We start from the raw sequence: 23,110 nt of genomic DNA, 5'->3' as shown, positions 1-23,110 counted from the left end.
GAATCTTCTCTCTACGATGATTTTTGAACTTAGCAAATGCTATGAGAACAACAAACAGCCAGGCAGGCAAGCTGCATGTGGGTGCCCATTCCGCTGTCAGCCAAAGCAGAAGTTGTCTTAGAATGTTAAATGTCAACATGTAAAATTCTTTTTTGTGTAGCAACAGCATAAGAATTTACTCTCCGAGCACGAACAACTTGTAGTGACTTTGGAAGACCACAAGAGTGCACTAGCTGCTGCGCAGGTTAGCAGGGTAGCAGCCTCTATTGGTTCTTGTTACAGTCTGCTTAACCTTTCCAAATTCCTTATGCATGTAGTCTCTCACAAGCCAATCTTCAGTAAGTTCCTTAGGACAGAGCTCTCCTGATCCTGAGGATCCTGCATGCTTTCAAAATTCAATCAAGAGAATATTAAATAAGCCTTTGATGATGATGATGGTGATGATGATGATGATGATGATAATTTTTTGCACTGGTAGTGTGGTACCTATGACTATCTCTACTCTCCAGCAGCCCCTACATGCAGCGGTCTAATACTTGTTTAAACTACAGAAATCTCCCTTGTATCTGGTCTCTGCCGCTCTCCGCCCTTTTGATGACTCTTCTTGTAGGATCTATAGGATTTTATGATGCTAGCTACCTAAATAAATAATTGTCAGACTTTTTCTTCCATCCTTCCCTCCCTCACTTCTGCTTTCCAGCCTACAGACACTCCTTTTAGGACTAGGCTTATGAATTGTTGGTCAAATTAACAGGAAATAAGAGATCTCACGTCAGTGGAGAAGGAAAACAAGAGTCGTAAGGTCCATTTGTTCAAAGCCTCGAACAGTCCCTGGCACAAAGCGGGCCTGTAGTGGATATTTCCTGAATGAACAAACGAACAAATACAAGTGTCGGAGAGCTTTTTAAGGCAGTACCACACTGTGATTTACAGCTTTCTAGTAGAAGCAGACCAGTAGAAATGGCTAGCTTAGTCACTGGGACTGCACTTTTTTTTCTGTTGGAAGAATTAAGAGGAACACCAACTATCTGTCCAATTCAGGAGACTATGCATTACTTCTTGTCTTTATAAAATTATAAGAAAGGTAATATGCTGGGCCCTGGCCCGTCTTAGAGACTATAGCATCTGCATTTGTGGGACTCCTTTTCAAGGTAGTCATTGAGTATCTCCCTCTGAAACTGTAGCTGTGTGGTAACTTTTCACGTGTGTACAAATCAAATTGACTTTGGGAGATTATTTCATTCAAAACCTTCTTTATAAAATTTTTACCAGGAATTTATTTGAGGCTGTTTTTCATGCTGAAAAACGTGACAAACCAATTTGAGTATTCTGTGTGCTATCATGGCCACAGACATTAGGCTAAGCAACAATTTGAAAATCCAGAGAAATGTAAGTAAAAAATGCATTTTACAAATGACCAAAACCAAATTGCGTAGTAAGCTTGCTGGGAGTGTTATGGACAAGATTTTGTAGTAGAAAAAAAATATTTTTATGTAACTTACGTATCATATTCTATTTCTTTAAAAAACTTTTCTGCTCCTTTGATGGGGGGCTGAAGTTCTCCTGCCCACCCGCCCCACCCCCACCCCCTAAATCATTATGCCAGAACTAGGTGCAGCACTTAGAGTCCCCTCTCTGATCCCCATAGTAGTACTTTCCCTGGCTCTCCTTAGAAAATAAATACTGCTGCAGGCACCTACATTTCTTACGTAAATTATCTTACCAGACCCGGTCTTGACAACCAGATTTTTAAATGTAGTTGAGTGCAGAGAAAGCAAGAATAGAATAGAATTTGAGTTTACAGTTTGCCAGGGATCTTCATAAGAACTTTTATACAGGATTTTATTTCATATTTACAGTCTACTGAGTTATTACATTGTGTCCTTTTTATAGCTAAATAAAGTGAGGTCAAAGAGAAATGAAATAGCTGGCCCAAGATCAGTGGCCAGACCAGATCTGAGCTTCAAGTTTAGGGCCTGCGGACGTCACAGTCACGTGTAACTTGTAAGCAGGCATTTTTGGAGACTTTCCCTCTTCACAGTTCCACGGGCCTTACCCCACACCCCATCGAGTCATAATTTCTAGACTGGGGGCTCAGGAGACTGCATTTTTAACATGATCCTTCCGTTATTCTCAGTGCACACTAATATTTGACAGCTGCAGCATTACTGCTTTCAAATATGTATCTAGGAGGAGGAGAAAGGAGAAACATTTATTAAAAGTTTCACTATGTGGATGTCCTTTTTTTTTTTTTCCTTTGACCTCCAAAGTTGGTTTGCAAATGTTTTGATAGATTTCTGGGATAAGGGCCATCATTAGCCATATGGCATACCTTTGTACAAATTATAAGGAAGCGCTCCCCTGAGATAGATTTAGTGAGAAAACTTCTTCACCTTTGTGTGAATTGGAAAAAAAACCCAAAACTCAAAAGGCCCCTCTTCATTGGGGTGAAAGAGCACTACGCCGGGGTGCACGGCTGGAGCAGTGGGGTGCCGGCTGGACTCCCACCTCCACTCACCTGCTCTACTGTGCACACTGGCTGGGAAACTTGTTCAGAAAAGATCGCTGCGTTCTCTGTCTGTGTTTACGTGGGTGTGTGTTTACACACACAGCATCTCTGTTTTGGGATAACAGTGCTGGTGTATGTGATGAGCTAAGTATGAGCAGTGTCTCTTGATTTTCTTAGTTAAGGTACTTGATTTTTCTTCTGCCTTTCTAGTTCCTTGTGTTAAAAATAGTGCACATGCACACACACATACAGACCACCACCACATATACACAGACACAGCTATAAGAGTATATTGTAGTTTAATACTTACAGTAGTGCCTTTATCACCTTAGAAGAAAGGTTCACAGCTGAGGAATAAAAATCTAGGCTCATTTCATGCCTATGCTATTCCTTTTCTAAATCTTCAGAGCACAATACCGTAAGCATTCTGGAAAGTAAGGGACTGTATTTGAGCGAAGGCTGATGGGCAGAAGGGTGTGGTCTGAGTGATTATATATATATACATATATATATGCTAATGTTTTTATATGTATATCTATATAGTTGCTTATTTTAAGCTTATGATTCCTTTCCACTGAAAAACATTACTTAGACCATATTGGTAAAAGATATCTGCACTTGTATTTATATAATTATGTGAATTTTTAAACAGATTTTTTAATGCTTGTAAAACTGATTGCAAACTGTCTTTTAATAATGATATTTATACTAGGAAGTTATTTATAAAAATTCTGACTGTTTAACATAGCATGAGAAACTAACATCTGTCTTAGATATTTTTTCTCTGCTCCCTTTATGTCTAATTCTCATTTGCATGTGCTTAAAAATGGTTAAGCTTGTCCAAGTAAGAATAGCTAATGCATGGAAATAATCTGCATATTTTTCCTAATTTGTACTTCGGTATAATATTTTAGTCTAGTCTTCCAGTGAACCCTAATGTCCATCCATGAACAATGTATCTCTTTCCCTCCTCAAATTGTACAATTTGCATCCAATTGTGCAATTTATACACAGACACAAGTTGCAGAGTATAAACAATTGAAAGATACTTTGAATCGGATCCCAAGCCTTCGCAAACCAGAACAAACAGAGCAGCAGAATGTTACCCAGGTGACACATTCTCCACACAGGGACAGCACAGCGAGGGAGAAGGCAGCTGGAGAGCCGCGGGAGGTAAGAGGCGTGAACTGGTATTCTGTGGTGGGGTCACTTTCCCCATCAAGCTGTCATCAGGTGAACTGCTGAAAATATTGCCGACCCTTCCTTCAGAACAGTGGTTCTCAAATTTTAGCATAGATCAGAGTCCCCGGCAGGGCTGTTAAAACACAAATAGTTGGGCCCCAGCCCAGAATTTCCAGTTCAGTTATTTTGGGATGAGGCCTGCATTTCTAACTGATTCAGCTGGTCTGGGGAGTACACTTTGAGAACCGATGTAATATTTTCTGGGAAAGACTCTACCAACTTTGTTTATTCATGTGGGTTTATTTTTTTTAAGGAGCTGTTGTGCTGAGTTTTTTATTTATTTTTTTTTTCTGTTCATGTCATTTGGGTTGTTAGGGGGCAGAGTGAGAAGATTAAATGATCATAAGGATATTATGTGATAGCCCACTCAAGTATTAGGGTTGATAGTATAGTTCTGGGTCCACAGAGAACAAGCCAAAAATTGTATTTAAGAGGTCTCTATAAAACTACCAAATGTATGAGTGCTAGTTTCTTAATCCACTTTTTTTTTTTTGTATTCCTGTTCTTCGTAAAAGTTGAGCCTTGCTTAAAAAATATCTCCTAAACGAGACATCAAAAGTAGGGTTACCCTTATCCTTAACTCTTACAAAGTTGTTTTAATTACATGCATAATAAGTACAGCACATATGACTATCTTTCCCCCTGAAAAAGTTGGTTTTAACAGCAAATGTTCAAGAAGATGTGCCCTGAGTTACCATCTTATGGGAATATTTAAGTTGCTAGGAGCAGACTTCATGGAAATCTTCAGTCACGCAGAGCATTCCTGTATAGACAGGACCCTCTGTCTTCTGTGGTTACTTTTAACATAAGAAAACATGACCAGATCTCTGGCCTGGGGATCGGTTCTATTCTTTATCCTAGTCTGACTACCAGTTTCCTGGGTTAATCTTGTAATGACTCACACCTTTAGTTTTCTCATCTGTGAGGTGGAGAGAGTAGTTATCTGCTGGAAGCTTTCTCACAGAAGTGCTATGGAGATAAATGGCACACGTTTGAAAGCACTTTAAAGAAATACTTCATGTAAAGCTAGGGGCAGTATTATGTCAAACACGCCAGGTACGTGAAGACATTGGTAAGACATACATCTCCAAAAGTTGTCTTCAGATGTCTGAGAGAGGACTTTCTTCCTCCTTTTGTTTATTTATTTTATTCTTTTTTCATATTTTTCTTTAAATTCTAGTTAGTTAACATACAGAACATATAGTGCAGTATTGGTTTCAGAAGTAGAATTTAGTGATTCATCACTTACATACAACACTGAGGGCTCATTCCAACAAGTGCCCTCCTCAATGCCCAGCACTATCTAGCCCATCCCCCATCCATTTCCCTCCATCAACCCTCAGTTTGTTCTCTATCATTAAGAGTCTCTTATGGTCTGCTTCCTTCTGTCTTTTTTTTTCCCCTTTCCATATGTTCATCTGTTTTATTTCTTAAATTCCACATGAGTGAAATAATGTATTTGTCTTTGACTTACTTTGCTTAGCGTAATACACTCTAGCTTCATTTACATGATTGCAAGGCAAGATTTCATTCTTTTTGATGGCTGAGTAATATTCCATTACACACACACACACACACACACACACACACACACACACACACATACACACCACATCCCCTTTATCCATTCATCAGTTGATGGACATTTGGGCCCTTTGCATAGTTTGGATGTTGTTGATAATGCAGCTGTAAACATCGGGGTGCATGTACCCCTTCAAAACTGTATTTTTGTATCCTTTGGGTATACCTATTAGTGCAATTGTGGGTCATAGGGTAGTTCTGTTTTTAATTCTGAGGAACCTCCATGCTGTTGTCCACTTTCCACCAACAGTGTGAGAAGGTTCCCCTTTCTCCACATCCTCACCGACATCTGTTGTTTCCTGTGTTGTTAATTTCAGCCATTCTGACAGGTGTGAAGTGATATCTCCTCATGGTTTTGATTTGCATTTCCCTGATTATGTGTGATGTGGAGCATCTCTTCGTGTGTCTGTTAGCCATCTGGATGTCTTCTTTGGAAAAGTGTCTATTCTTGTCTTCCCATTCTTCACTGGATTATTTGTTTTTTGGGTGTTAAGTATGATAAATTCTTTTTTTTAATTTTTATTTTCTAAATGCTTTTATTTATTTTTGAGAGAAAGAGAGAGAGCACACGTGTAAGAGGGGGAGGGGTAAAGAGAGGGGGAGGACAGAGGATCCCAAACAGGCTCTGCACTGACAGCAGAGAGCCTGATGTGGGTCTTGAACTCATGAACCGTGACATCATGACCCGAGCCAAAGTCAAACACTTAACCTACTGAGCCACCCAGCCACCCCCAGTTTGATAAATTCTGTATAGATTTAGGATACTAACTCCTTATAAGATATCTCATGTGTAAATACCTTATTCCATTCCATAGGCTGCCTTTTAGTTTTGTTGATTGTTTCCTTCACTGTGCAGAAATATTTATTTATTTATTTATTTATTTATTTATTTATTTATTTATTTATACAGTCCAGTTTCTCAGTTATAGTTCTGCCAATTTAAGAAGATGGCTTCACATTTATTTCAGTTTGAAAGAACAATCTGACCAAAGTAGTCATTTTTTCTGATAAAGAAGGTGGGAAGGGGGAAAGGAGTGATTCGTTTTCTTACGATATTTTATCATTTCTTTTTTGCCCCTCCTTTCTAAGTAATGAAGATCAAATGGAAATCTCTGAAACTTTCAATCTGGGAAAACCAATTTAAATCAACCAATTTTTGAAGAGGAATTTTCTGTAAAAAAAAAAACACAAAACATGTCTTTTTTGTTGTTGTTCAGAGTTTTCTATATTAACACTACAAAATATTTACAAAATATTTCCTCGGATTTATGAAGAGATGCTACTTTAATATGTTAAAAATGTTTTATTGTATGGTTTAATGGGCACTATTTTTAGTTAACATGGATGTCTACTAGTAATGGCATCTTTTTTTTATTAGTTAATAAAAATAAACCCAACTCATCCTCAATATCATCTTATCCTTCTCTTTTCTTAAATTAAAAAAAAATTAATGTTTATTTTTAAGAGAGAAAGAGACAGAGCACTAGTCGGGGGTGGGGGGGGGGCGAGTGGCAAAGAGAGAGGGAGACACAGACTCTGAGGGAGGCTCTAGGCCACAAGCTGTCAGCATAGACCCCATGTGGGGCTCGAACTCACGGATCTCAAGATCATGACCTGAGCTAAAGTTGGATACTTAACTGACTGAGCCACCCAGAAGCCCCTGTCCTTCTCTTTTCAAATCATTATTATTATTTTTTAAGATTTATTTAAGTAATCTCTACACCCCACATGGGGCTTGAACTCATGACCCTGAGATCAAAAGTTGCATGCTCTTCGTACTGAGCCACTAAGGCACCCCACTTTTCAAATATTATTGAAAACAAAGTTTACATTGAAGAAAATCATGTAAGCACTTCATCACTTGAAGTCTGAGAGGTTTTTTTTTTTCTTTGTTCTAAAGGAAAACAGGAGTTAGATTGCTTTTGCGGGAAGTTAGATTGCAATGTGGTCATGTATAGGCTTTACTCTTAGGTTACTATTTGTATGCTTCCTACGATGAGATTTTACTTATGTTATCTCTATTTTATAGGTGAGATGACACAGTGAGAAGAGTTAAGTGACTCCATTGCAGCCATACTTTTCAGTCAGGATTGTGTATTTCTAGATTCCCAAGATTTTGCTTTTGTTGTAACCCCATAGACATGGTAATAAACAGGTTGTATCACTGCTTTCAAAGTAGAAGAGGGTCATTTCCAGTGATGTGCTTGGCCTAGGTGTCTCGGAATAATGATGTGTGGCAGACACATGAAGCTGTTCCTAGAAGAACAGAAGAAACAAAACTTTACCCTCCCACCCAGAGAGAGGCAGAATTTCAGGCTCCAGCAGAGCTGAACCAGCAGGACGCAGAACCCAGAGAGCCGGAGGAGCGTCAGGTGGAAGAGGAGCACAGGAAGGCCCTGGAAGAGGAGGCCATGGAACAGGTCGGGCAGGCTGAACATCTGGAGGAGGAACACGACCCATCGCCAGAGGAACAGGATCGGGAATGGAAGGAACAGCGTGACCCAAGGGAAGAAGCCAACCTTCTGGGAGGGCACGCTCACGCCGAGGTACGAGGTCCTTCACCTCCACTGGGATTCTGTTTCGTCAGCCAGGATAGGGAGCATGGCTTTGTTTTTAAATATTGAAAAAGCCTCCCCATATACAACAATCTCTAAAATAAAATTCGAGCGATTTCACTAAGTGTTACATGCACGTATGTTTTTTAGATGCACATGTTTAAATTTTTTCGTGTAATGTTAATAGCATAGCTGCTCCCATCCCTCAGAAAGCTGACCCGAAGGAAACAGAAAGCTGTTGGTGTATTTTCTTTGTCAGTAGTGCGTAACAAGGCAGCCTCATGCTCACTCAGGTCCCTTGAGCAGAAGGAGGACAGATAAGCACCTGATGGGGCACCTCCGGGGAACGTGTTCAAGTTCCAAGGGCAACTTGAGGCCCAGAAAGGTCTCATTTTCTATGATCAAAAGTCTCCTTCTCCCTGTTCATTTACTATCAAATGGTAGGTTGCCTTTTGCACATTCATCTTCAAGGTGGTTATTAAGTTGTCAAAAGGCTGATCTTATCACTTAAGGATGCCCACTGGGTGAGTATGTTTAACCAATCTCTGCTCAGTCTCCCCCTACCGGAGCACTCCCCTCTCACATAAATAAGGCTTTTTCTCTTTGAAAAATCCATTATTGGGGGCGCCTGGGTGGCGCAGTCGGTTAAGCGTCCGACTTCAGCCAGGTCACGATCTCGCAGTCCGCGAGTTCGAGCCCCGCGTCAGGCTCTGGGCTGATGGCTCGGAGCCTGGAGCCTGTTTCCGATTCTGTGTCTCCCTCTCTCTCTGCCCCTCCCCCGTTCATGCTCTGTCTCTCTCTGTCCCAAAAATAAATAAACGTTGAAAAAAAAATTTTTTTTTAAAAAAGAAAAATCCATTATTATTAGAAAACCGAATTTAAAAGACATTGAAGCAACACTGAGTGCAGAGAGTTATCTTTCTTCCTCTGTCTCTAAGCTGATCCTTAACACTGGGCTACCTGCCTTTACATACATGCCAGTCACTTTGTATTTATGCCTCTGAGGTTTTGTTCGGCTTCGAGCTTTCTAAGACTTCAAGCTGCCTGAGGCTTTAGGCTGAGTAGATGTAACAGCCTCTGTTGTTGGACTCCTTGTTGCAAACTTAGCACGGAGAAGCTTCTCCCAGTCTTGTGTCCCTCATATGCCCTTTTTCAAAAGTAATTCCCCTTTGGGTTTAATTCCCCTTAACCCTGCACCTTCTTTTCTTTGGTGAATATTGGGTGTGCTTGTGTTGGTTGGGAGAGGGGGTGATGATGGAGGAGTGAGTTGTGGGTAGCTCAGTGGGAAGCAGAGTTTAAGAATTCGTGGATCAGTTTTTCCTTTCATCAGAAGGTACTGCCTTCTCACCCATTCTCTTTTTCCTTGAAGGAATTTGTTCTCTGCCCCTCTGCCCTTACCTGAAATTTGGCTTTTTTGGCTGTGGTCAGCCTGACATTGGTTCCGCATTCCTAGAATTAATTGGCATCGCTGGATCTTACACTCTTACAGCTTCAGCTTACACATTGCTGCAATTAATGTGAGGTTACTACGTGCCCACTTAGAGCAGCACCTTTTGAACATCCGTTCAGTTAGGGTTCAGAAGGGATTTGCCCTTCTGTTTTGCCCTCTCCCGTGTGAGAGGGAGCACATTGAAAATCTGCCAAAATGCCAGCAAATCGGGAAGATGGGTTGCTAAAAGAAGCCAAGGCTGACTCAGAGAGTTGGGAAAGAGGGGTTCTGGCTCAGGGTGACCTTGGACCTGAGGTGTAATCCCAGTTCACCTGACAGATGGGTGGGTGTTAATTAAGTAAACCAGGCCCGCCGCCAGGGTGTGTCAGGGGAAACCAAGGAAGGGGTGACCGGAGGTGCGGCCTGTCACCCCTCAGCAGCGCCACCTTTCCCCCCCAGGTGTATCCCTCCGCCGGGCCGGCCACCAAATTGCGATCGCCCTACGAGGAGCAGCTGGAGCAGCAGCGGCTGGCAGCGAGGCGGGCTGAGGAGGCGCAGAGGCTGAGAGAGCAGCAGGACGCCCTGCACCAGCAGCGGCTGCAGGGACACTTGCTGAGGCAGCGGCAGCAGCTCCTCGCCAGAGAGGTGGCCCGGCAGAGGCAGGCCGGCCCCGAGGAGGGGCGGCCGCAGCCCCCGGAGCAGCTACGGTAGCCTTCTCCCGATGGTGCACGCAGCCCTCCTCTCGTTCTTCTGAGCAGGGCACACAGCTCGGGGTGCCTGTTCCCTGTGAGCTTGGGGGGAGGGAGGGGGGGTGCTCCTGTAGCTGGGGCGGAACAACGACTGGAGACCTGAATTTCCAAATATTTCATTCTAAAACAATCAACCTTTTTTTTTCTAATTAAAAACGTTAGATCTTCAAGCTTTATTTAAAAAAAATTTTTTTAAAATGTTTATTTATTTTCGAGACAGAGAGAGACATAGCATGAACGGGGGAGGGTCAGAGAGAGAGGAGACCCAGAATCCAAAACAGACTCCAGGCTCTGAGCTGTGGGCACAGAGCCCACGTGGGGCTCGAACTCACAGACCGTGAGATCATGACCTGAGCCGAAGTCGGATGTTGAACCGACTGAGCCACCCAGGCGCCCCTCCAAGCTTACTTTAGAGAGAGAGAACCTAGCAGGTTCTGTGCTAACTTTATCTTACTTTACCACGTGAAAGGTGTTTTATGTTTTTTAAGGTATGCTTTGAAATTGTAGCTGGAATCTTTATTAAACCCAATAGCATAAGTTTAAAAAGAAAAAAAAGAAGAAAGAACCTCTTGATGACTTTTTAAAAACCGTTGAAAAATTCGTTTATTACTACCTTTAATTGTAAATGACTTCTGTGAAATTGTGCCACCAAATTTGTCACTGAATTGTTAACATTTGTGTCTCTTGCAGGCAGCAAGGTCATTATGACACTGTGGATCATGATATTGTTCAGGGAGCAGAGGACCAGGGCGTCCAAGAAGAGGAAGGAGGTGGTGAGACTTCTCAGATTGTCAATACGTTAATGAAATTACTTGGTCACATGGAACATCGACTCAGAGTTGTGTGCACATCTGAGTACATACAAGCGAGACTTGTGTACCACATGCCTTTTGTCACTGCTGTTGTTATGTCGCTGGTAATCCTTCCAAACAGTGCACGTTGGTGGCCACCCCTGCCCAAGATCATCTGTTTCCTTCCTAATATTTTTTCCTACAGTTTAAGCTTTTTGTGTACTGAATTGTTCTTTATGGCACATTATCATAGGACTGTTATACTCTGGGAAATGGCTACCTTTTCTCCTTACCTTGGAAACCTTTGGATCATTGCCTTGAAAGTTTTTCAGATTAAGGCACTAGTAGCTTTCACTTGTGGCAGGCGTCTCGTATGCAATTTATCGAATATCCCTTCCTGTATAATAGAACTACAAGGTAACAGTTTCTCTGGCAACTCTAACACTCAGATATGTATCCTCTTTAAAAGAGGCTAAAAGAAGGTGATTGCCCAAACTCCCTCTATAGCCTGTTCTGATATTTTATAGCCCTCATAGTCGAGAAATTGTTTTCCTTATGTCCCCCTGTGCAGCACTTTCAGCTTTTTTTGTTCCATTCAGTAAGACTAGAGAACAGTTTGTTCTCTTATTTATTTAATGAATCCCTTGGTGCACTTGAAACCTGATGGTAAGTTACCTTGCATCTCTATTTTTTATAAGCTAAATACTCTCCATATACTTAACCTTTCCTCTTATATCTTACTTAAAAAGTTGTTTGTTCTTCTCTTTGTATGCTCTTACCTAAATTTCCTTTATGGAATTTTATTTTTCTGAAAGCAGCAAATATCTATGTGAGTTGAACTGTGAGATGTATCCTTGTGGTGGCATCCCTCATCACTGCCGTGTGATGAGGTGTTCTTTTTTCCATTTCCTGAGACGTTACCAGTTCTTCTTTTGGTACCTTGCTATTTCCTTTGATATTGCCAAAAATTAGCTGACAATTTTATCAGTGTCCAGTTGACTGGGCATGCTTTTGTTGAGAAAGTTTTATTATTGTTTTTCATATAGCAAGGGGGAGAATGAAGCTCTTATAAACATTTGCTTTAGAAGATTAGCATGTGTCACTCACCCATGCTATCTCCTTAGACACATGGTCTAGGAAAAGGACCTAGTTTTATTCAGAAGAGCTGAGGTGTATGCCTTCTGTTGAATTAACCTCTTTCTCTTTGGAGGAGAGATTGGGTGAAATAGTCTGTAGGAAAGCCCACTGGTGGCTTTTCTTTGAGTGAAAGGGTAGAGTCCTGTCTGGTTCATCTGCACTGATATTAGTTCCTTTGATTTGCTAGCCTATGAGAGAGATAACCAGCACCAAGATGAGGCAGAAGATGACCCAGAGAACGGACATGAGCCTCAAGATCAGGGTCCCCACGAAGCTGATCCAGACTCCGAGGCAGATGTAAGTGTCCTCTCTTTCGGTCATGACACTTGGAAACTCACAACGCGGAAAGGAAACTTGAAGGTTTACCTGACACCACGCCTTTACTCTAGATATGTCTGTTATTTCATCAGTGCAGAAGGAAGGTGGCTTGCGTAATTATATAAGCAATGTTGTTAACTGTAAACTGAGGGTGTGTTGGGGGAGACTGGCTCAGAAGCTGCTCTAGAAAAACATAGGAGTTTCCCTCTGACAACTTCTAGATCAGGAAAAGCAATGGTGAGAACCACTGAAATATGCAGTAATTCTGAAAAATGAAAAAAAAAAGTGTGGGAGTTAGAGAAGCAGAGAAAAGAAATGAGCCATTCTGGAGCATGTTGAATAGTCTGCTAGGGTGTTATGTAGGTCGTGTGACTGTCATCTCCCAGCAGTAAGCAACCATTTTAATCAGTACATGAAGTAAGGATGTGGGGCTTGAGAAATGGGGAAAAAAATGCTCAGGTACCATAATGCTGTAGAAAATTTAGAATATGAATTAGTAGAGACCTGATAACCAAGAATGTCCTTTGTGTTTACCAAGAAAGGACCTAGACTCCCAGTTCACCTGTGTAGCCGGGGGGCCTGAGGCGAGCAAGCGTCAAGTGAGTGCGTTCTCACGCTTGTGTGTAGATGAATTTTACAACTTACTTTAGCTCTCCTGTCATCTTTTGCTAGTAAAACCACCGCTATGTTTATCTAGTCTATGCTACCGTATGGGTCTTGTTTATATTGAAAGGAAGATCCATATATCTTTCCTTGATACTCATTGAGAAAGTCTCCCTGATGATAGCTGCTTAAAGCCCCCTGGATGGAAACAGCTTTAAAAATTTTTTTTAATTTATTTTTAATTTTTTTACTTTTTTTTTTTTTTTTTTTTAATGTGTGGAAATGGCTTTTGTACTTAACTGGAGCGGAGCTGTAACAAAGCACTTTTGCCTGTGGCTCCTGGGTTAGCACTTGTGCAAGTGCGCTCAGGAAAGGGTGGGAGCTCTGGAGAGTAGGGGAGTAGAGCTGGTGACTGTGGAGGGACAAGGGAGTATCTTACGAGAGCAGCAAGAAAGTGGATGTGCCTGAGTGGATGCAGGGCTGGTGAGAGGGTGCCTGTCCCAGTCTCTGCCCTCTGGGAGGTGCTGCGTGCTTTGAGGATGACCATCTAACCCTCTCTCTCCAGTCAGCACTCCACTTGGTCTGGAGGACACTGCTCTGTTCCTCCCATTCCTTCTTTTAATTAGAAATCGTTAGCCAGCTTGTCTCTCTTTGTCTCATCTAATTTTTTTTAATTAAAGAAATTTTTTCCAGTTTTATTGAGGTATGTTTGATCATCTGTTTATTTTTTTTTTTAATTTTTTTTAACGTTTATTTATTTTTGAGACAGAGAGAGACAGAGCATGAACGGGGGAGGGTCAGAGAGAGAGGGAGACACAGAATCTGAAACAGGCTCCAGGCTCTGAGCGGTCAGCACAGAGCCCGACGCGGGGCTCGAACTCACAAACCGCGAGATCGTGACCTGAGCCGAAGTCGGACGCTGAACCGACTGAGCCACCCAGGCACCCCTATCATCTGTTTATTTGAAGGTAACAACTGTGCCTGTTACACTTCACCTATTACTTGTGTCGTGTTGGACCCTGTGTGTACATTTCTGTGGGCTTTTGCAACAGCCCTTTGGTACTTTGTTTTTTGAAGAGAATGTGTTATATTTTTCCTGTGTTTCCACACGTATTATTGATAATGCCCAGAAAGAAATCTATATATAGAGATTGTGGAGTGATTGGCGTCTGGAGTAAAGGTGATGACTTGTCACTCTGTATTCCCAAGAAAAGTATCATCTGCTCTTAAATGAAGCGTGTAGCCGGGGATGTGCAAATAATAAGTCAACTGAGACCGGTGAGCTCTTGACTATGTTCAAGGCTCCAAAGTGAATTGAAGTGGAATCTTGTTGCCTGGAGAACACTGATACAGATCAAATCTTGCTCTGAGGCCTCATCTCTGGGAGGCATTTGCTGCTTCAGCTAAGTGTCCTGTTGGTGACCCTGGAGTGATCGGGAAGCTCCTGCAAGCATTATCATCCCTGCCCAGCTCAACCTTTAAAATCTGAATCTTTATGAGGACATGTATTATTGTGAAAGGTGCTTTGGGAGTTTAAGTGGAAAATGGAGATAATTCTCAAGTCGATCATGTGAAGGGCATTTGTTGAACACCATAACTGAGAGCTGCTGGAGGGAGGGTTGGGGGAGAGATTTTTCAAGATCTGTTGCCAAAGACTGGGTTCGCTCAGTTCTTTTTCTCTTGTCCTTTGCCAGTGCAACATTTCTCTTTCGTGGTAGTGATCGTTCTATAGAAATTGGTTCCATGCTAGATACCGACTGTTTACTTTTGGATTAGCCCCTTCAAGCACACCCTTTCTTGAGTCCTTTCTGAGACTTCTCACTCTTCAATGGCTGCTCACCCCCTTAACGTGTAAAAAATTGCTCGCAGGGGAAAGCTTGTCTGTATGAAAATCAGCATACTCAGGAAAGATGTTCCTCCTTGCCTATCTAAATCCCCCATTTTAGTGATTTCTTTTACATGTTCTGTTAGCGTCGATGAACTATTTTTTTGGTCTCTTTAGTTCCACTCCCATTTCTCATGCTAGAGTTTGGAGGACTGTCTTGGAATCGCTTGCCAAAAACAAGTGCTGTCTGTACCTCACTCTGATCCATCAGCCGCTGACAAATAAAGCAGGAGTTTTGTCTTTTGACAGTGGGATGTGTACTTGTGAGTCTTGGCAAGGAGAGAGTCGAGCAGTCTGGTGAAGGACGATTTCATTTTCTGCCAGTGTGTGGCCTTTCCAATGAAATTAAATTTGATCCTGGATTTTGAGGTAGTGGTTGCTTTTTATTAAAATTTTGCAGAGGGCGGCTATAGAGGATATAAACCCAGCAGATGACCCCAATAATCAAGGCGAAGATGAATTTGAGGAAGCCGAGCAAGTGAGAGAAGAAAATTTGCCAGATGAAAATGAGGAGCCAAAACAAAGTAATCCAAAGCAAGAGAATGCAGAAATGGAAGAACATTTGGTGGTAAGCAGACGCTACTTCAGAGGGTGGTTTTAACCTGGGCATCTTAATAACTGCCTGATTAATGCAGAAGGTTAGTCCTAAGGCACACTGACAGAAGGTTTGCCTCTTTGGTTGGTTTGTAGGCCACGATGTGAAATGATATGGCCACACTCAGAGAGAGCGAGAGTGAGAGAAACACACATCCTAGGTTTTGTGTTGGGAAGGATTATTCATCATTTCCTGGCCACCAGTGCACCGAAAGTACATGTGTTATGGCTGCAAGCTTGCTCTTTGTCCCAGAGAACTGTAAAATGCATCTCCCGCCTTCAGTAACCCAAGCCTCCCCTTTTGTTTCAACAGATGGCAGGAAACCCAGACCAGCAGGAAGATAATGTTGATGAGCAGTACCAGGAAGAGGGAGAAGAAGAGGTAGGGAGGTGGGCTGCAGGAAACTGGTCAAACTGCTTGGTGCGTCACACTAACCTTAAGGGGCAGCGTGGGCTTTGACGTGCCTTCCATAGACACGTTCAGAAAGACATAGTCGGGATGAGAAAGGGTGGTTCAAGAGGAAATGGACTGTGGAAAAAGGTGACATGTGGTTAGAAAGTAATAAAAAACAGGGTAGTAGAATCCTTCTTTCTGGGTCTCAACTAGAAATTTTGAACTAAAAGAAGTCATCCAGCCCTCCTGGAATGGTGGACTTAGGGCTATGTGATATTTGTAAGAATATTTTCTCTCGTTTCTTCCCCTCATAAGAGAGGGAAGAACAAAGCTTTGCATGTCAGGTCTGGGGGTCGGGATGAACCCCGTAACTTGCTCTGCAGACATTGCCACAGTGCTGCCTCACGGGTGCCTCAAGTGTCCACTGGAAAACACTTAACACCCTCCAAAAACATTTTTAGGGTCTCTACTTTTTGCCTTTTCTCTCCTAAGAACTTAGTGTGATAATGAGATTTAATGATAAAGAAAAGGAAAAATACATGAGGAGGTCAGTTGAATAAAATGCATTTAGGTGGAATTTCGTAAATTTCATTTTAGTCTCCTTGTTATTGTAAACTTCTAACAGATTATCGCTAGCTAGCTTTGAGGAGCAGCCCTGTCCTGGTGGCACATCATGTAAGTGCTGGGTGAGTGCCATTGCTCGTAGCTGGTTAGTCTCCGCTCCCCACCGAACGGACCACTGAAGCCCCGAGCCTGGGGAAATGATACGAAGGAGGCCAAGGCCCCGTGTTTGGTCTCTCTCTGGCCCAGGAAATGGTCTGCTAAATCAAAGCTCTGGTGCGGAGGTGTTCCTCAGCCAGGTTTCTTGCCCATGTGGGCTTTAGCCCTAACGGGAACTGTGTGAATGGATGGACAGATGGCAGCCTGAACCGACACCCCCACCACTGGGGATCCTGCTCAAAATATGCGAGCTACCCCTTTTGCCAGTGCAGTTCCCTCGACGAGCCCTGCTTTCTCATTGTTGTTGCATTTGTTGTCCACTTCTCAGAGCTCATGTGAAAGGGTGTGCTTATACCGGGAAAACAGAAAGGGATGTTGCTCTTTACAGCCACTGGCCACGTACAACTCTAGTCACATGTACATTCACTGGCTTGATCTTTTTATCCTTTCTCTTTTCTCATCCTGCCGTTCATCCTGGTCGAGATCCTGAGCTCTGTTATCACAAGAGAACATTAGAAGAACTAGCAGCCTTGAATATTAAGATATTTGGCAAGAAAAAGATACTCATCTGGACTTCTCTTGTAACAGGATGTCTGAACGAATATTACTCTGTCTCATTATGTCAGATGCCAGGAATCTTTGAGGGATTAAAGGAGAAGAGATTCACCTTGGCTTCTTTTTAAAAATGCAGAAGGGTAAACATAAAATTTTAATCAGTATTTACTGATTATTTTTCACCTTTATATTATGTCAGTCAAGGTGGAGAGAGCAGTCCTGTGATCCAAGACGGATCAAGGATAGGAAAAAGAGAAAGAGACAGGAGGGGAAGAGAGGGGTGGCGGGCAGAGGTGAGGGCTGCAGGCGGGCTGAACTGACCAGAGCCCTGTTCTGTCCCTGCAGCGGGCCCCCAGTCCTGCTTCTCTTTCTCTGGTTCCCTGCTCTAAAGTCCTGTCTGGTGCCTCTGCCCCACGTTCTGACCCTGTCTTGTGTAGGTTGCACAGCCTCCCATGTGGGACTGCTCTCAGCGTGCCTTTCTCTCTCTCCTGGTGACTTCCGTCTCTGCCCCCTGGCGTCCCTTGCACAGGCTGTGTTGCATTCCTTGGGCAGTTCCTGAGATGGTTAGTTATGGGACCTTTCCACCTTCTTCCACTGTTCCAGTCCTTCCCTTGAGGAGGGAGAAGACTGGTCCCCAAATACAATTTAAGGACTAGTAATAGAGACGAAGTTCTCAGCAGACTGCAGCGAAATGAGAAAAGGAGGTCTACAATATGTGAGAACGCATAGCATGTTGTTTATAGGTGCTGTGTGTGAGACATCTGTGGAATGGTCTGGAAACCATGCAGGGCCCTGTAATGTGCATTGTTCTTATCTGCACTGAGCCCCAGGGTCGTCCAGCTGTCCCCACTGACCACAGGGATGTATGGCTCATTGCTGCCATCGGTTCCCCTCCCTTCTATCCCAGGTCACCTGACTTCTGTCAGAGCTGTCCCTGCTCAGAGCTATAGCCCATCAGACTTGTGACTTGAGGGGCATCTGGGTGACTCAGTTGGCTAAGCGTCCAACTCTTAATTTTGGCTCTGGTCATGATCTCATGGCTCATGAGACCGAGCCTGGCGTCAGGCTCTGTGCTGACAGAGCAGAGCCTGCTTGAGATTCTCTCCCTCTCTGTCTCTCACCTCCCCTGCCAAATAAATAAATTAAAAAAAGAGAGAGAGAAAAAAAAAGACTTGTGACTTGAGCTCAGAGAGTAGGACCCAAAATAAGTGTGCTTTTTGGAAATTTGCACCATCCCTGCCTTCTTTTATCTTAGTGTAATAGCATTACCCTTCTAAGGCATAAAAGTGATGGTTATGAACAAGTGTTCATGGCTTATTGTTTGGGACATTCATGTGGGGAACCCATCCTTGTGTCGCTTACTGTCCAGATTTTTTTATCTACTTATGAGCAAACGAGACAAATTATGACATTGCCAAAAAGTGCTGTGTGTGCCTAAAAATTATTTAAATGTTCAGAAAAACCCCAGAAGTTAAATGACTGAAAAATCTGAGTGCTCATTTTCTCCAGTGTAACTGAAAACAGATTGATCTGAACACTCGTGGGAGAGCGTGCACAGGGATATATGGTCAGCTTTAGTGGCACCGCCAGCCTGTGAGTCGCCTTGTGCAGGCGGCACAGCCTTCCCTGTTAAACATCACCCAGCAAATGGTGGTGTCCGTCACTGTGGCTGATGTTGCTGAAGCCTCTCCTGTGTCACGTGCCATCCACCTCTTTGCATCCCAGCCTATTGGACTGCGTAAGGCCCGGCCTTCCGGCTCCTGTCTCATCCCGTGATGTCTTTGATCTGTGAAGCCAAAGCCCATCTTAGACCCAGTAGATCTGTCTTATTTTGGCTATTAAACTTTGCTGCATCACATAGGGACTGTTTCTAAAAGTGGCTGAAACGTTAGATTTCAGTGAGTAAAAATGAGTAAAGAGGAGCAGTGTTGGGAAGTTTTTGACAAAATGTTCGCGTCAGCTTCAGCAGGTTACTGAAGAGGGTTGAACGTGGAAGACGTGATTGGTGTGTCTCCATTATAAAGGAGAAACATCAGTCTAAACACGTGTGAAAATTAGAAACTTCCGCATCATTTGTTCCTTTTCAGTAATGCCTTTTAAGATGAGTTTGAATTGCTTTTGTTCCCAATACAAAGAATATACTACCAGAATAATAGTGTATACATATATATATTTGAAAATTATAAAATTTTTATTTGTGGGTTCCCTAAATTAATTTACCTCAGATTTGGCAACTGATAAATAACCCGAATTTTCTACAATAGGTCTCCAGAAAAGAAAGACCTCATGCAAGCGTGTTTCTCTCTCTGGCCAGAGACATTCTTAACCCAGCACTCCCCGTCATTGAAACTAGCAGCTCTGAGTCTTTGCTGTGGCTAAGACTCACCTTGGAGAGTGTGTGAAAAGTACAAATTCCTGGATTGGACTTCACCCTTGGAGGTTTTGATCTTACCTGTGCTGGAGCCTAGTAATCAGCGTTCTAGGAACACACTGTTTGGAGAAGCATGCCTGGGACAGGTGTCCACGGGCGGACTTGGGGAAGTCTGAACCTCCTGAACCTTCTGTGTAAAGTGACATGTATCTGTGTCTCTTTGCATACATTTGCATTTCTTCTCAAAGTTGTAAAAGGGTTCATGACTCCCCCCCGACACACAAACACACAGAAAATTTTTACATCACTGATTTTCATCAAGCCGTTTTATTTTACAGATGAGAAATTTGAGCTTCAGAGAGGTCAGCTAAGTTTTTGAAGGTCACACAGCTTGTTATTGTTGGACCCGTGATTAGACCCCAGCCAGGTCTGATTTTAGAGGCTACTGTAATTAAGGCTGTAGCAAGTACGGTAACTAAACAGTGGATAGGGACGAGTTCTTCTTTATAGAAGTTGGTGAATGCAGAGGGAATGGTGGAATTAGAGAGTCGCCATTTTTGTAACCTCTAATTAAACGGGTGACTTAAGAGCAAGTCATCAATGGGTGATCTTGCTACATGAGTGGAGGTCAGGGAGTTGTATCATGGAGGGGTCAGGCTCCTGAGCTCCTTGACCAACTTGAGCCTCATTAAAAGTACCAGGGACACGTTTTATATGCCTCCCGATGCGGTGAAGATATAAAATATGCAGTATTACCTTTGAAAAACTCTTGCTTTGTAAATCGAATCCATTTAAGTCTTAAACTTCCTTTTATAAGAAATGTGGGGGCCAAAGGAAATAAGTGATACCTTAAAGAAGCAAACAAATGCAGCATGTGGGTCATTCTACAGGAAAATGAGTTAATAGCATTAAGGAAAAAAGAGGGGAGCAGAATGGATGTTAGGTGTGGCCTTTGTTTGGATTATTAGACCAAACCTACTGTAAATAGACGTTTTGAAGATAATCAGGAAAATGTTAAGCATGAGGTAGACATTAGATGATACTGTGGGATTACTTATCAGATGTGATAATGGCTCTATGGGTATGTAAGAAAAATCCACTGTTTGTAGAGATAACATACTGAGATGGATAGGGGCGAAACTACGGTGATGTAAAATGTGATAAAATTATGATGAATAATGAGGTCTAGAAATTTTAAGAACCCTTCATCAACAAAAATAAAGAACAGCGATAGGTGATGCGAGGGCAGCAACGTTGAGATAACTTCTGGACCTTGGTGATGGCGGTAAGGAGTTCTTTGAATTATGTTTTATTTGTGTGTGCTTGCGAATTTTCATAGTAAAAACAAGTGACCTTATTTTTATGCAGCCAGCACTTTGGAGCCAGTTTTAATGAAGGTTTTAATCCAGGTGTGTCTGACTCCGCAGCCTATGTTAGGGTTTGGCAAACTACAGGCCTCAGTCTGTTTCGTAAGTCAAGTCTTACTGGAACACGTCCATTCCTTTTTGTTCGCCTACTGTGCAAGGCTGCTTCGGCACCACAGGGGTGGAGCTGAGGAGCCGCTCCAGAGACTTTACGGCCGAGAAAGCCTGAATATGTACTGTATCTGGCCCTTTACAAAAAAAAAATTTTGTCGACCTTGATTTGTATGTTCTTTCCACCATGTTGCAGTTTCAAGGCAGTTCCTTCTCAATCCCAGCTAAACCAAATTTAGTGTTCACTAGTATGTTTTCCTTGATAATGCTCTAAAAGACGTGTCTTTGTTTCCTGAAATTGATCGGGACACTTTGGCAGTTTAATGATGTTTCAGTGAGTGAGACCGTAGTATATGTAGTGTCAAATAAGTGGTTCGGTGTTTTCATCCCAGCACCCTGGGGAATGTCGTCACAAGACTCTGTGACTAAGGGCAGAGATGTCATGGACCACTGATAGAGCTTGCAGGTGAAACTAGGGTGTTTTCTCTTTAGCTCGTGCCACCGGAACGTGTGAATACAAAAACCCTGTTCTATGCCTCTGTGTCCAGAATGTACTTATTTGGTGCCATCGTACTTTAGGGCCTGTGAGTCTGGCCGATGTTGGGCTGATTAGAAGAGATTCATGAAAGCTGGGCTCTGTCTCGGGCATCTTTGAAGGGTCATGTTTGTAGGCTCTTAAGCCAGGTTCCCTTCAAAGCTTGTGGGGTGGGTTGTGACTCGTTCCTGTCATACCTCGGATGGACACTTAAGAGGCAGCCCTTAATTTGTTCCTCTTTAATTGTAACGCCTGCGTACTTGCCCTCCTTTGCGCATTTGTGGGATTTTTAACTCCCCCGGCCCCCAAAACCTGGTAATTCTGTGTGTGATTCTGGAGGACTTAACTCTTATACCACTGTCCTAGGACAAGGCAGGTTTGCTTTTCGTCCCAGTACATGATACTTAACTGATGGTCAGCAATTTTTTGATACTCAGCTGACTTAAATCTTTTGGCATACATAAGGTTGTCAAAATACTTAAGTTAGAAAATGTTTTACCTTGCATTTTTTGTGCAATGTAATCATTAAATGGAGATTATTTAGCAAAGATGTTTGGATACTTTCTTTGATTTGCATTTTGAAAAAAATAATTGGGATCCATGACACATACTAGGAATAGTGCACATGACAGAGAACTACTTAAAACAGACATGTGATGTTAGAACATCGAAGAGATGTAGGGATTTGAGGCAGTTTAGTAACTATTTCATGAAGAAATGGAAATGATTATGTTCTGAGCTCTAGATATTGTAGCCAGAGAACTTTTTCTTAATTAAGAATTGTACATACACATTTTCTCTGTTTTCTACTACATTGTATACAGGTAATGGTGTCTCTTCTCTGTGCCTTTACAGAGCAGGCATTTGCTGCTTTGATTCTCTTATTCATTGACTCATTCACTCACCAGTATTTATTAAGCAATTGCTGTATGCCAGGTATACATCTTGGTATTGAAGACAGTTGAGTAAGACATGGTGTCTGTCTTCGTAGAGGTTACATTCTGTCAGAGCCTTCAGACTTCTGCAGTTCTCCCATTGGAAAAGGGGAGCTTTTAATTTCATAAGCTGAATTTCTTCAAGTGTTAATCTTGGAGGTTTAATGCTTATTCAGAGAAATTGGAAATTCACACACAAAAGTCCTAGGCTCTGAATCAATCGCGTTGATTTCTTTGTAGGACGTGTGTTGTACATCTTCATAGCTAATAGACAAGTCAGGCCTTTGGCGTCTGTCCTTTTTCAAATTCATCTTTAGCTTGATTTTGTTTCTACTACTTTAAATGAACTTTTTGGAAATCAAACTATTGAAATTATAAAAAGTGTCACCTGGTGTCTCTGGTTTCTCTCAGGTTCAGGAAGATTTGACTGAAGAGAAAAAGAGGGAATTAGAGCATAACGCTGAAGAGACCTATGGTGAAAACGATGAAAACGTGAGTGTGGGACATATATTTTGGCCGCGTGCATGTGCGCGTACGTAGGAGATGTGAATGGCTGCTTGTGTAGATACCACTGTGTACGTCTGAAAGTCTGTGATGGTATGAGGATTAGGGAAGACCGCACTGTTGCCTGTTGGACCATTTTTATTCAGTCTTTTCTCTCAAAGTGAATAACTTCATGCCTTTTTTTTCTTTAAAGAGGGAATTATTTATATCACTAACTCTATGGCCTCT

The 23,110-nt window shown here is 42.4% G+C and overlaps 1 protein-coding gene across 4 annotated transcripts in view; it reads left to right on the top strand.

The window, feature by feature from the left end:
* Positions 1-23,110, top strand: part of GOLIM4 (golgi integral membrane protein 4) — a 79,204-nt gene that overhangs the window by 54,350 nt on the left and 1,744 nt on the right. Inside the window, exons 7-15 of one of the 4 annotated variants that reach the window (XM_047875211.1) lie at positions 161-244; positions 3,524-3,682; positions 7,546-7,878; positions 9,776-10,023; positions 10,756-10,835; positions 12,181-12,290; positions 15,200-15,367; positions 15,707-15,775; positions 22,790-22,870. In XM_047875211.1, the coding sequence (XP_047731167.1) occupies positions 161-244; positions 3,524-3,682; positions 7,546-7,878; positions 9,776-10,023; positions 10,756-10,835; positions 12,181-12,290; positions 15,200-15,367; positions 15,707-15,775; positions 22,790-22,870 (1,332 nt within the window). Of the gene's footprint in view, positions 1-160; positions 245-3,523; positions 3,683-7,545; positions 7,879-9,775; positions 10,024-10,755; positions 10,839-12,180; positions 12,291-15,199; positions 15,368-15,706; positions 15,776-22,789; positions 22,871-23,110 lie in introns of all 4 variants that reach the window. The other 3 variants (XM_047875210.1, XM_047875213.1, XM_047875212.1) reach the window with 3 other exon arrangements.

This window comes from Prionailurus viverrinus, chromosome C2 (genome assembly GCF_022837055.1).
Source record: "Prionailurus viverrinus isolate Anna chromosome C2, UM_Priviv_1.0, whole genome shotgun sequence".
In the NCBI taxonomy this organism is placed as follows: domain Eukaryota; kingdom Metazoa; phylum Chordata; class Mammalia; order Carnivora; family Felidae; genus Prionailurus; species Prionailurus viverrinus.
The sequence above is the reverse complement of the archived record's forward strand: the minus strand, read 5'-3'. Positions and strand labels throughout refer to the sequence as shown.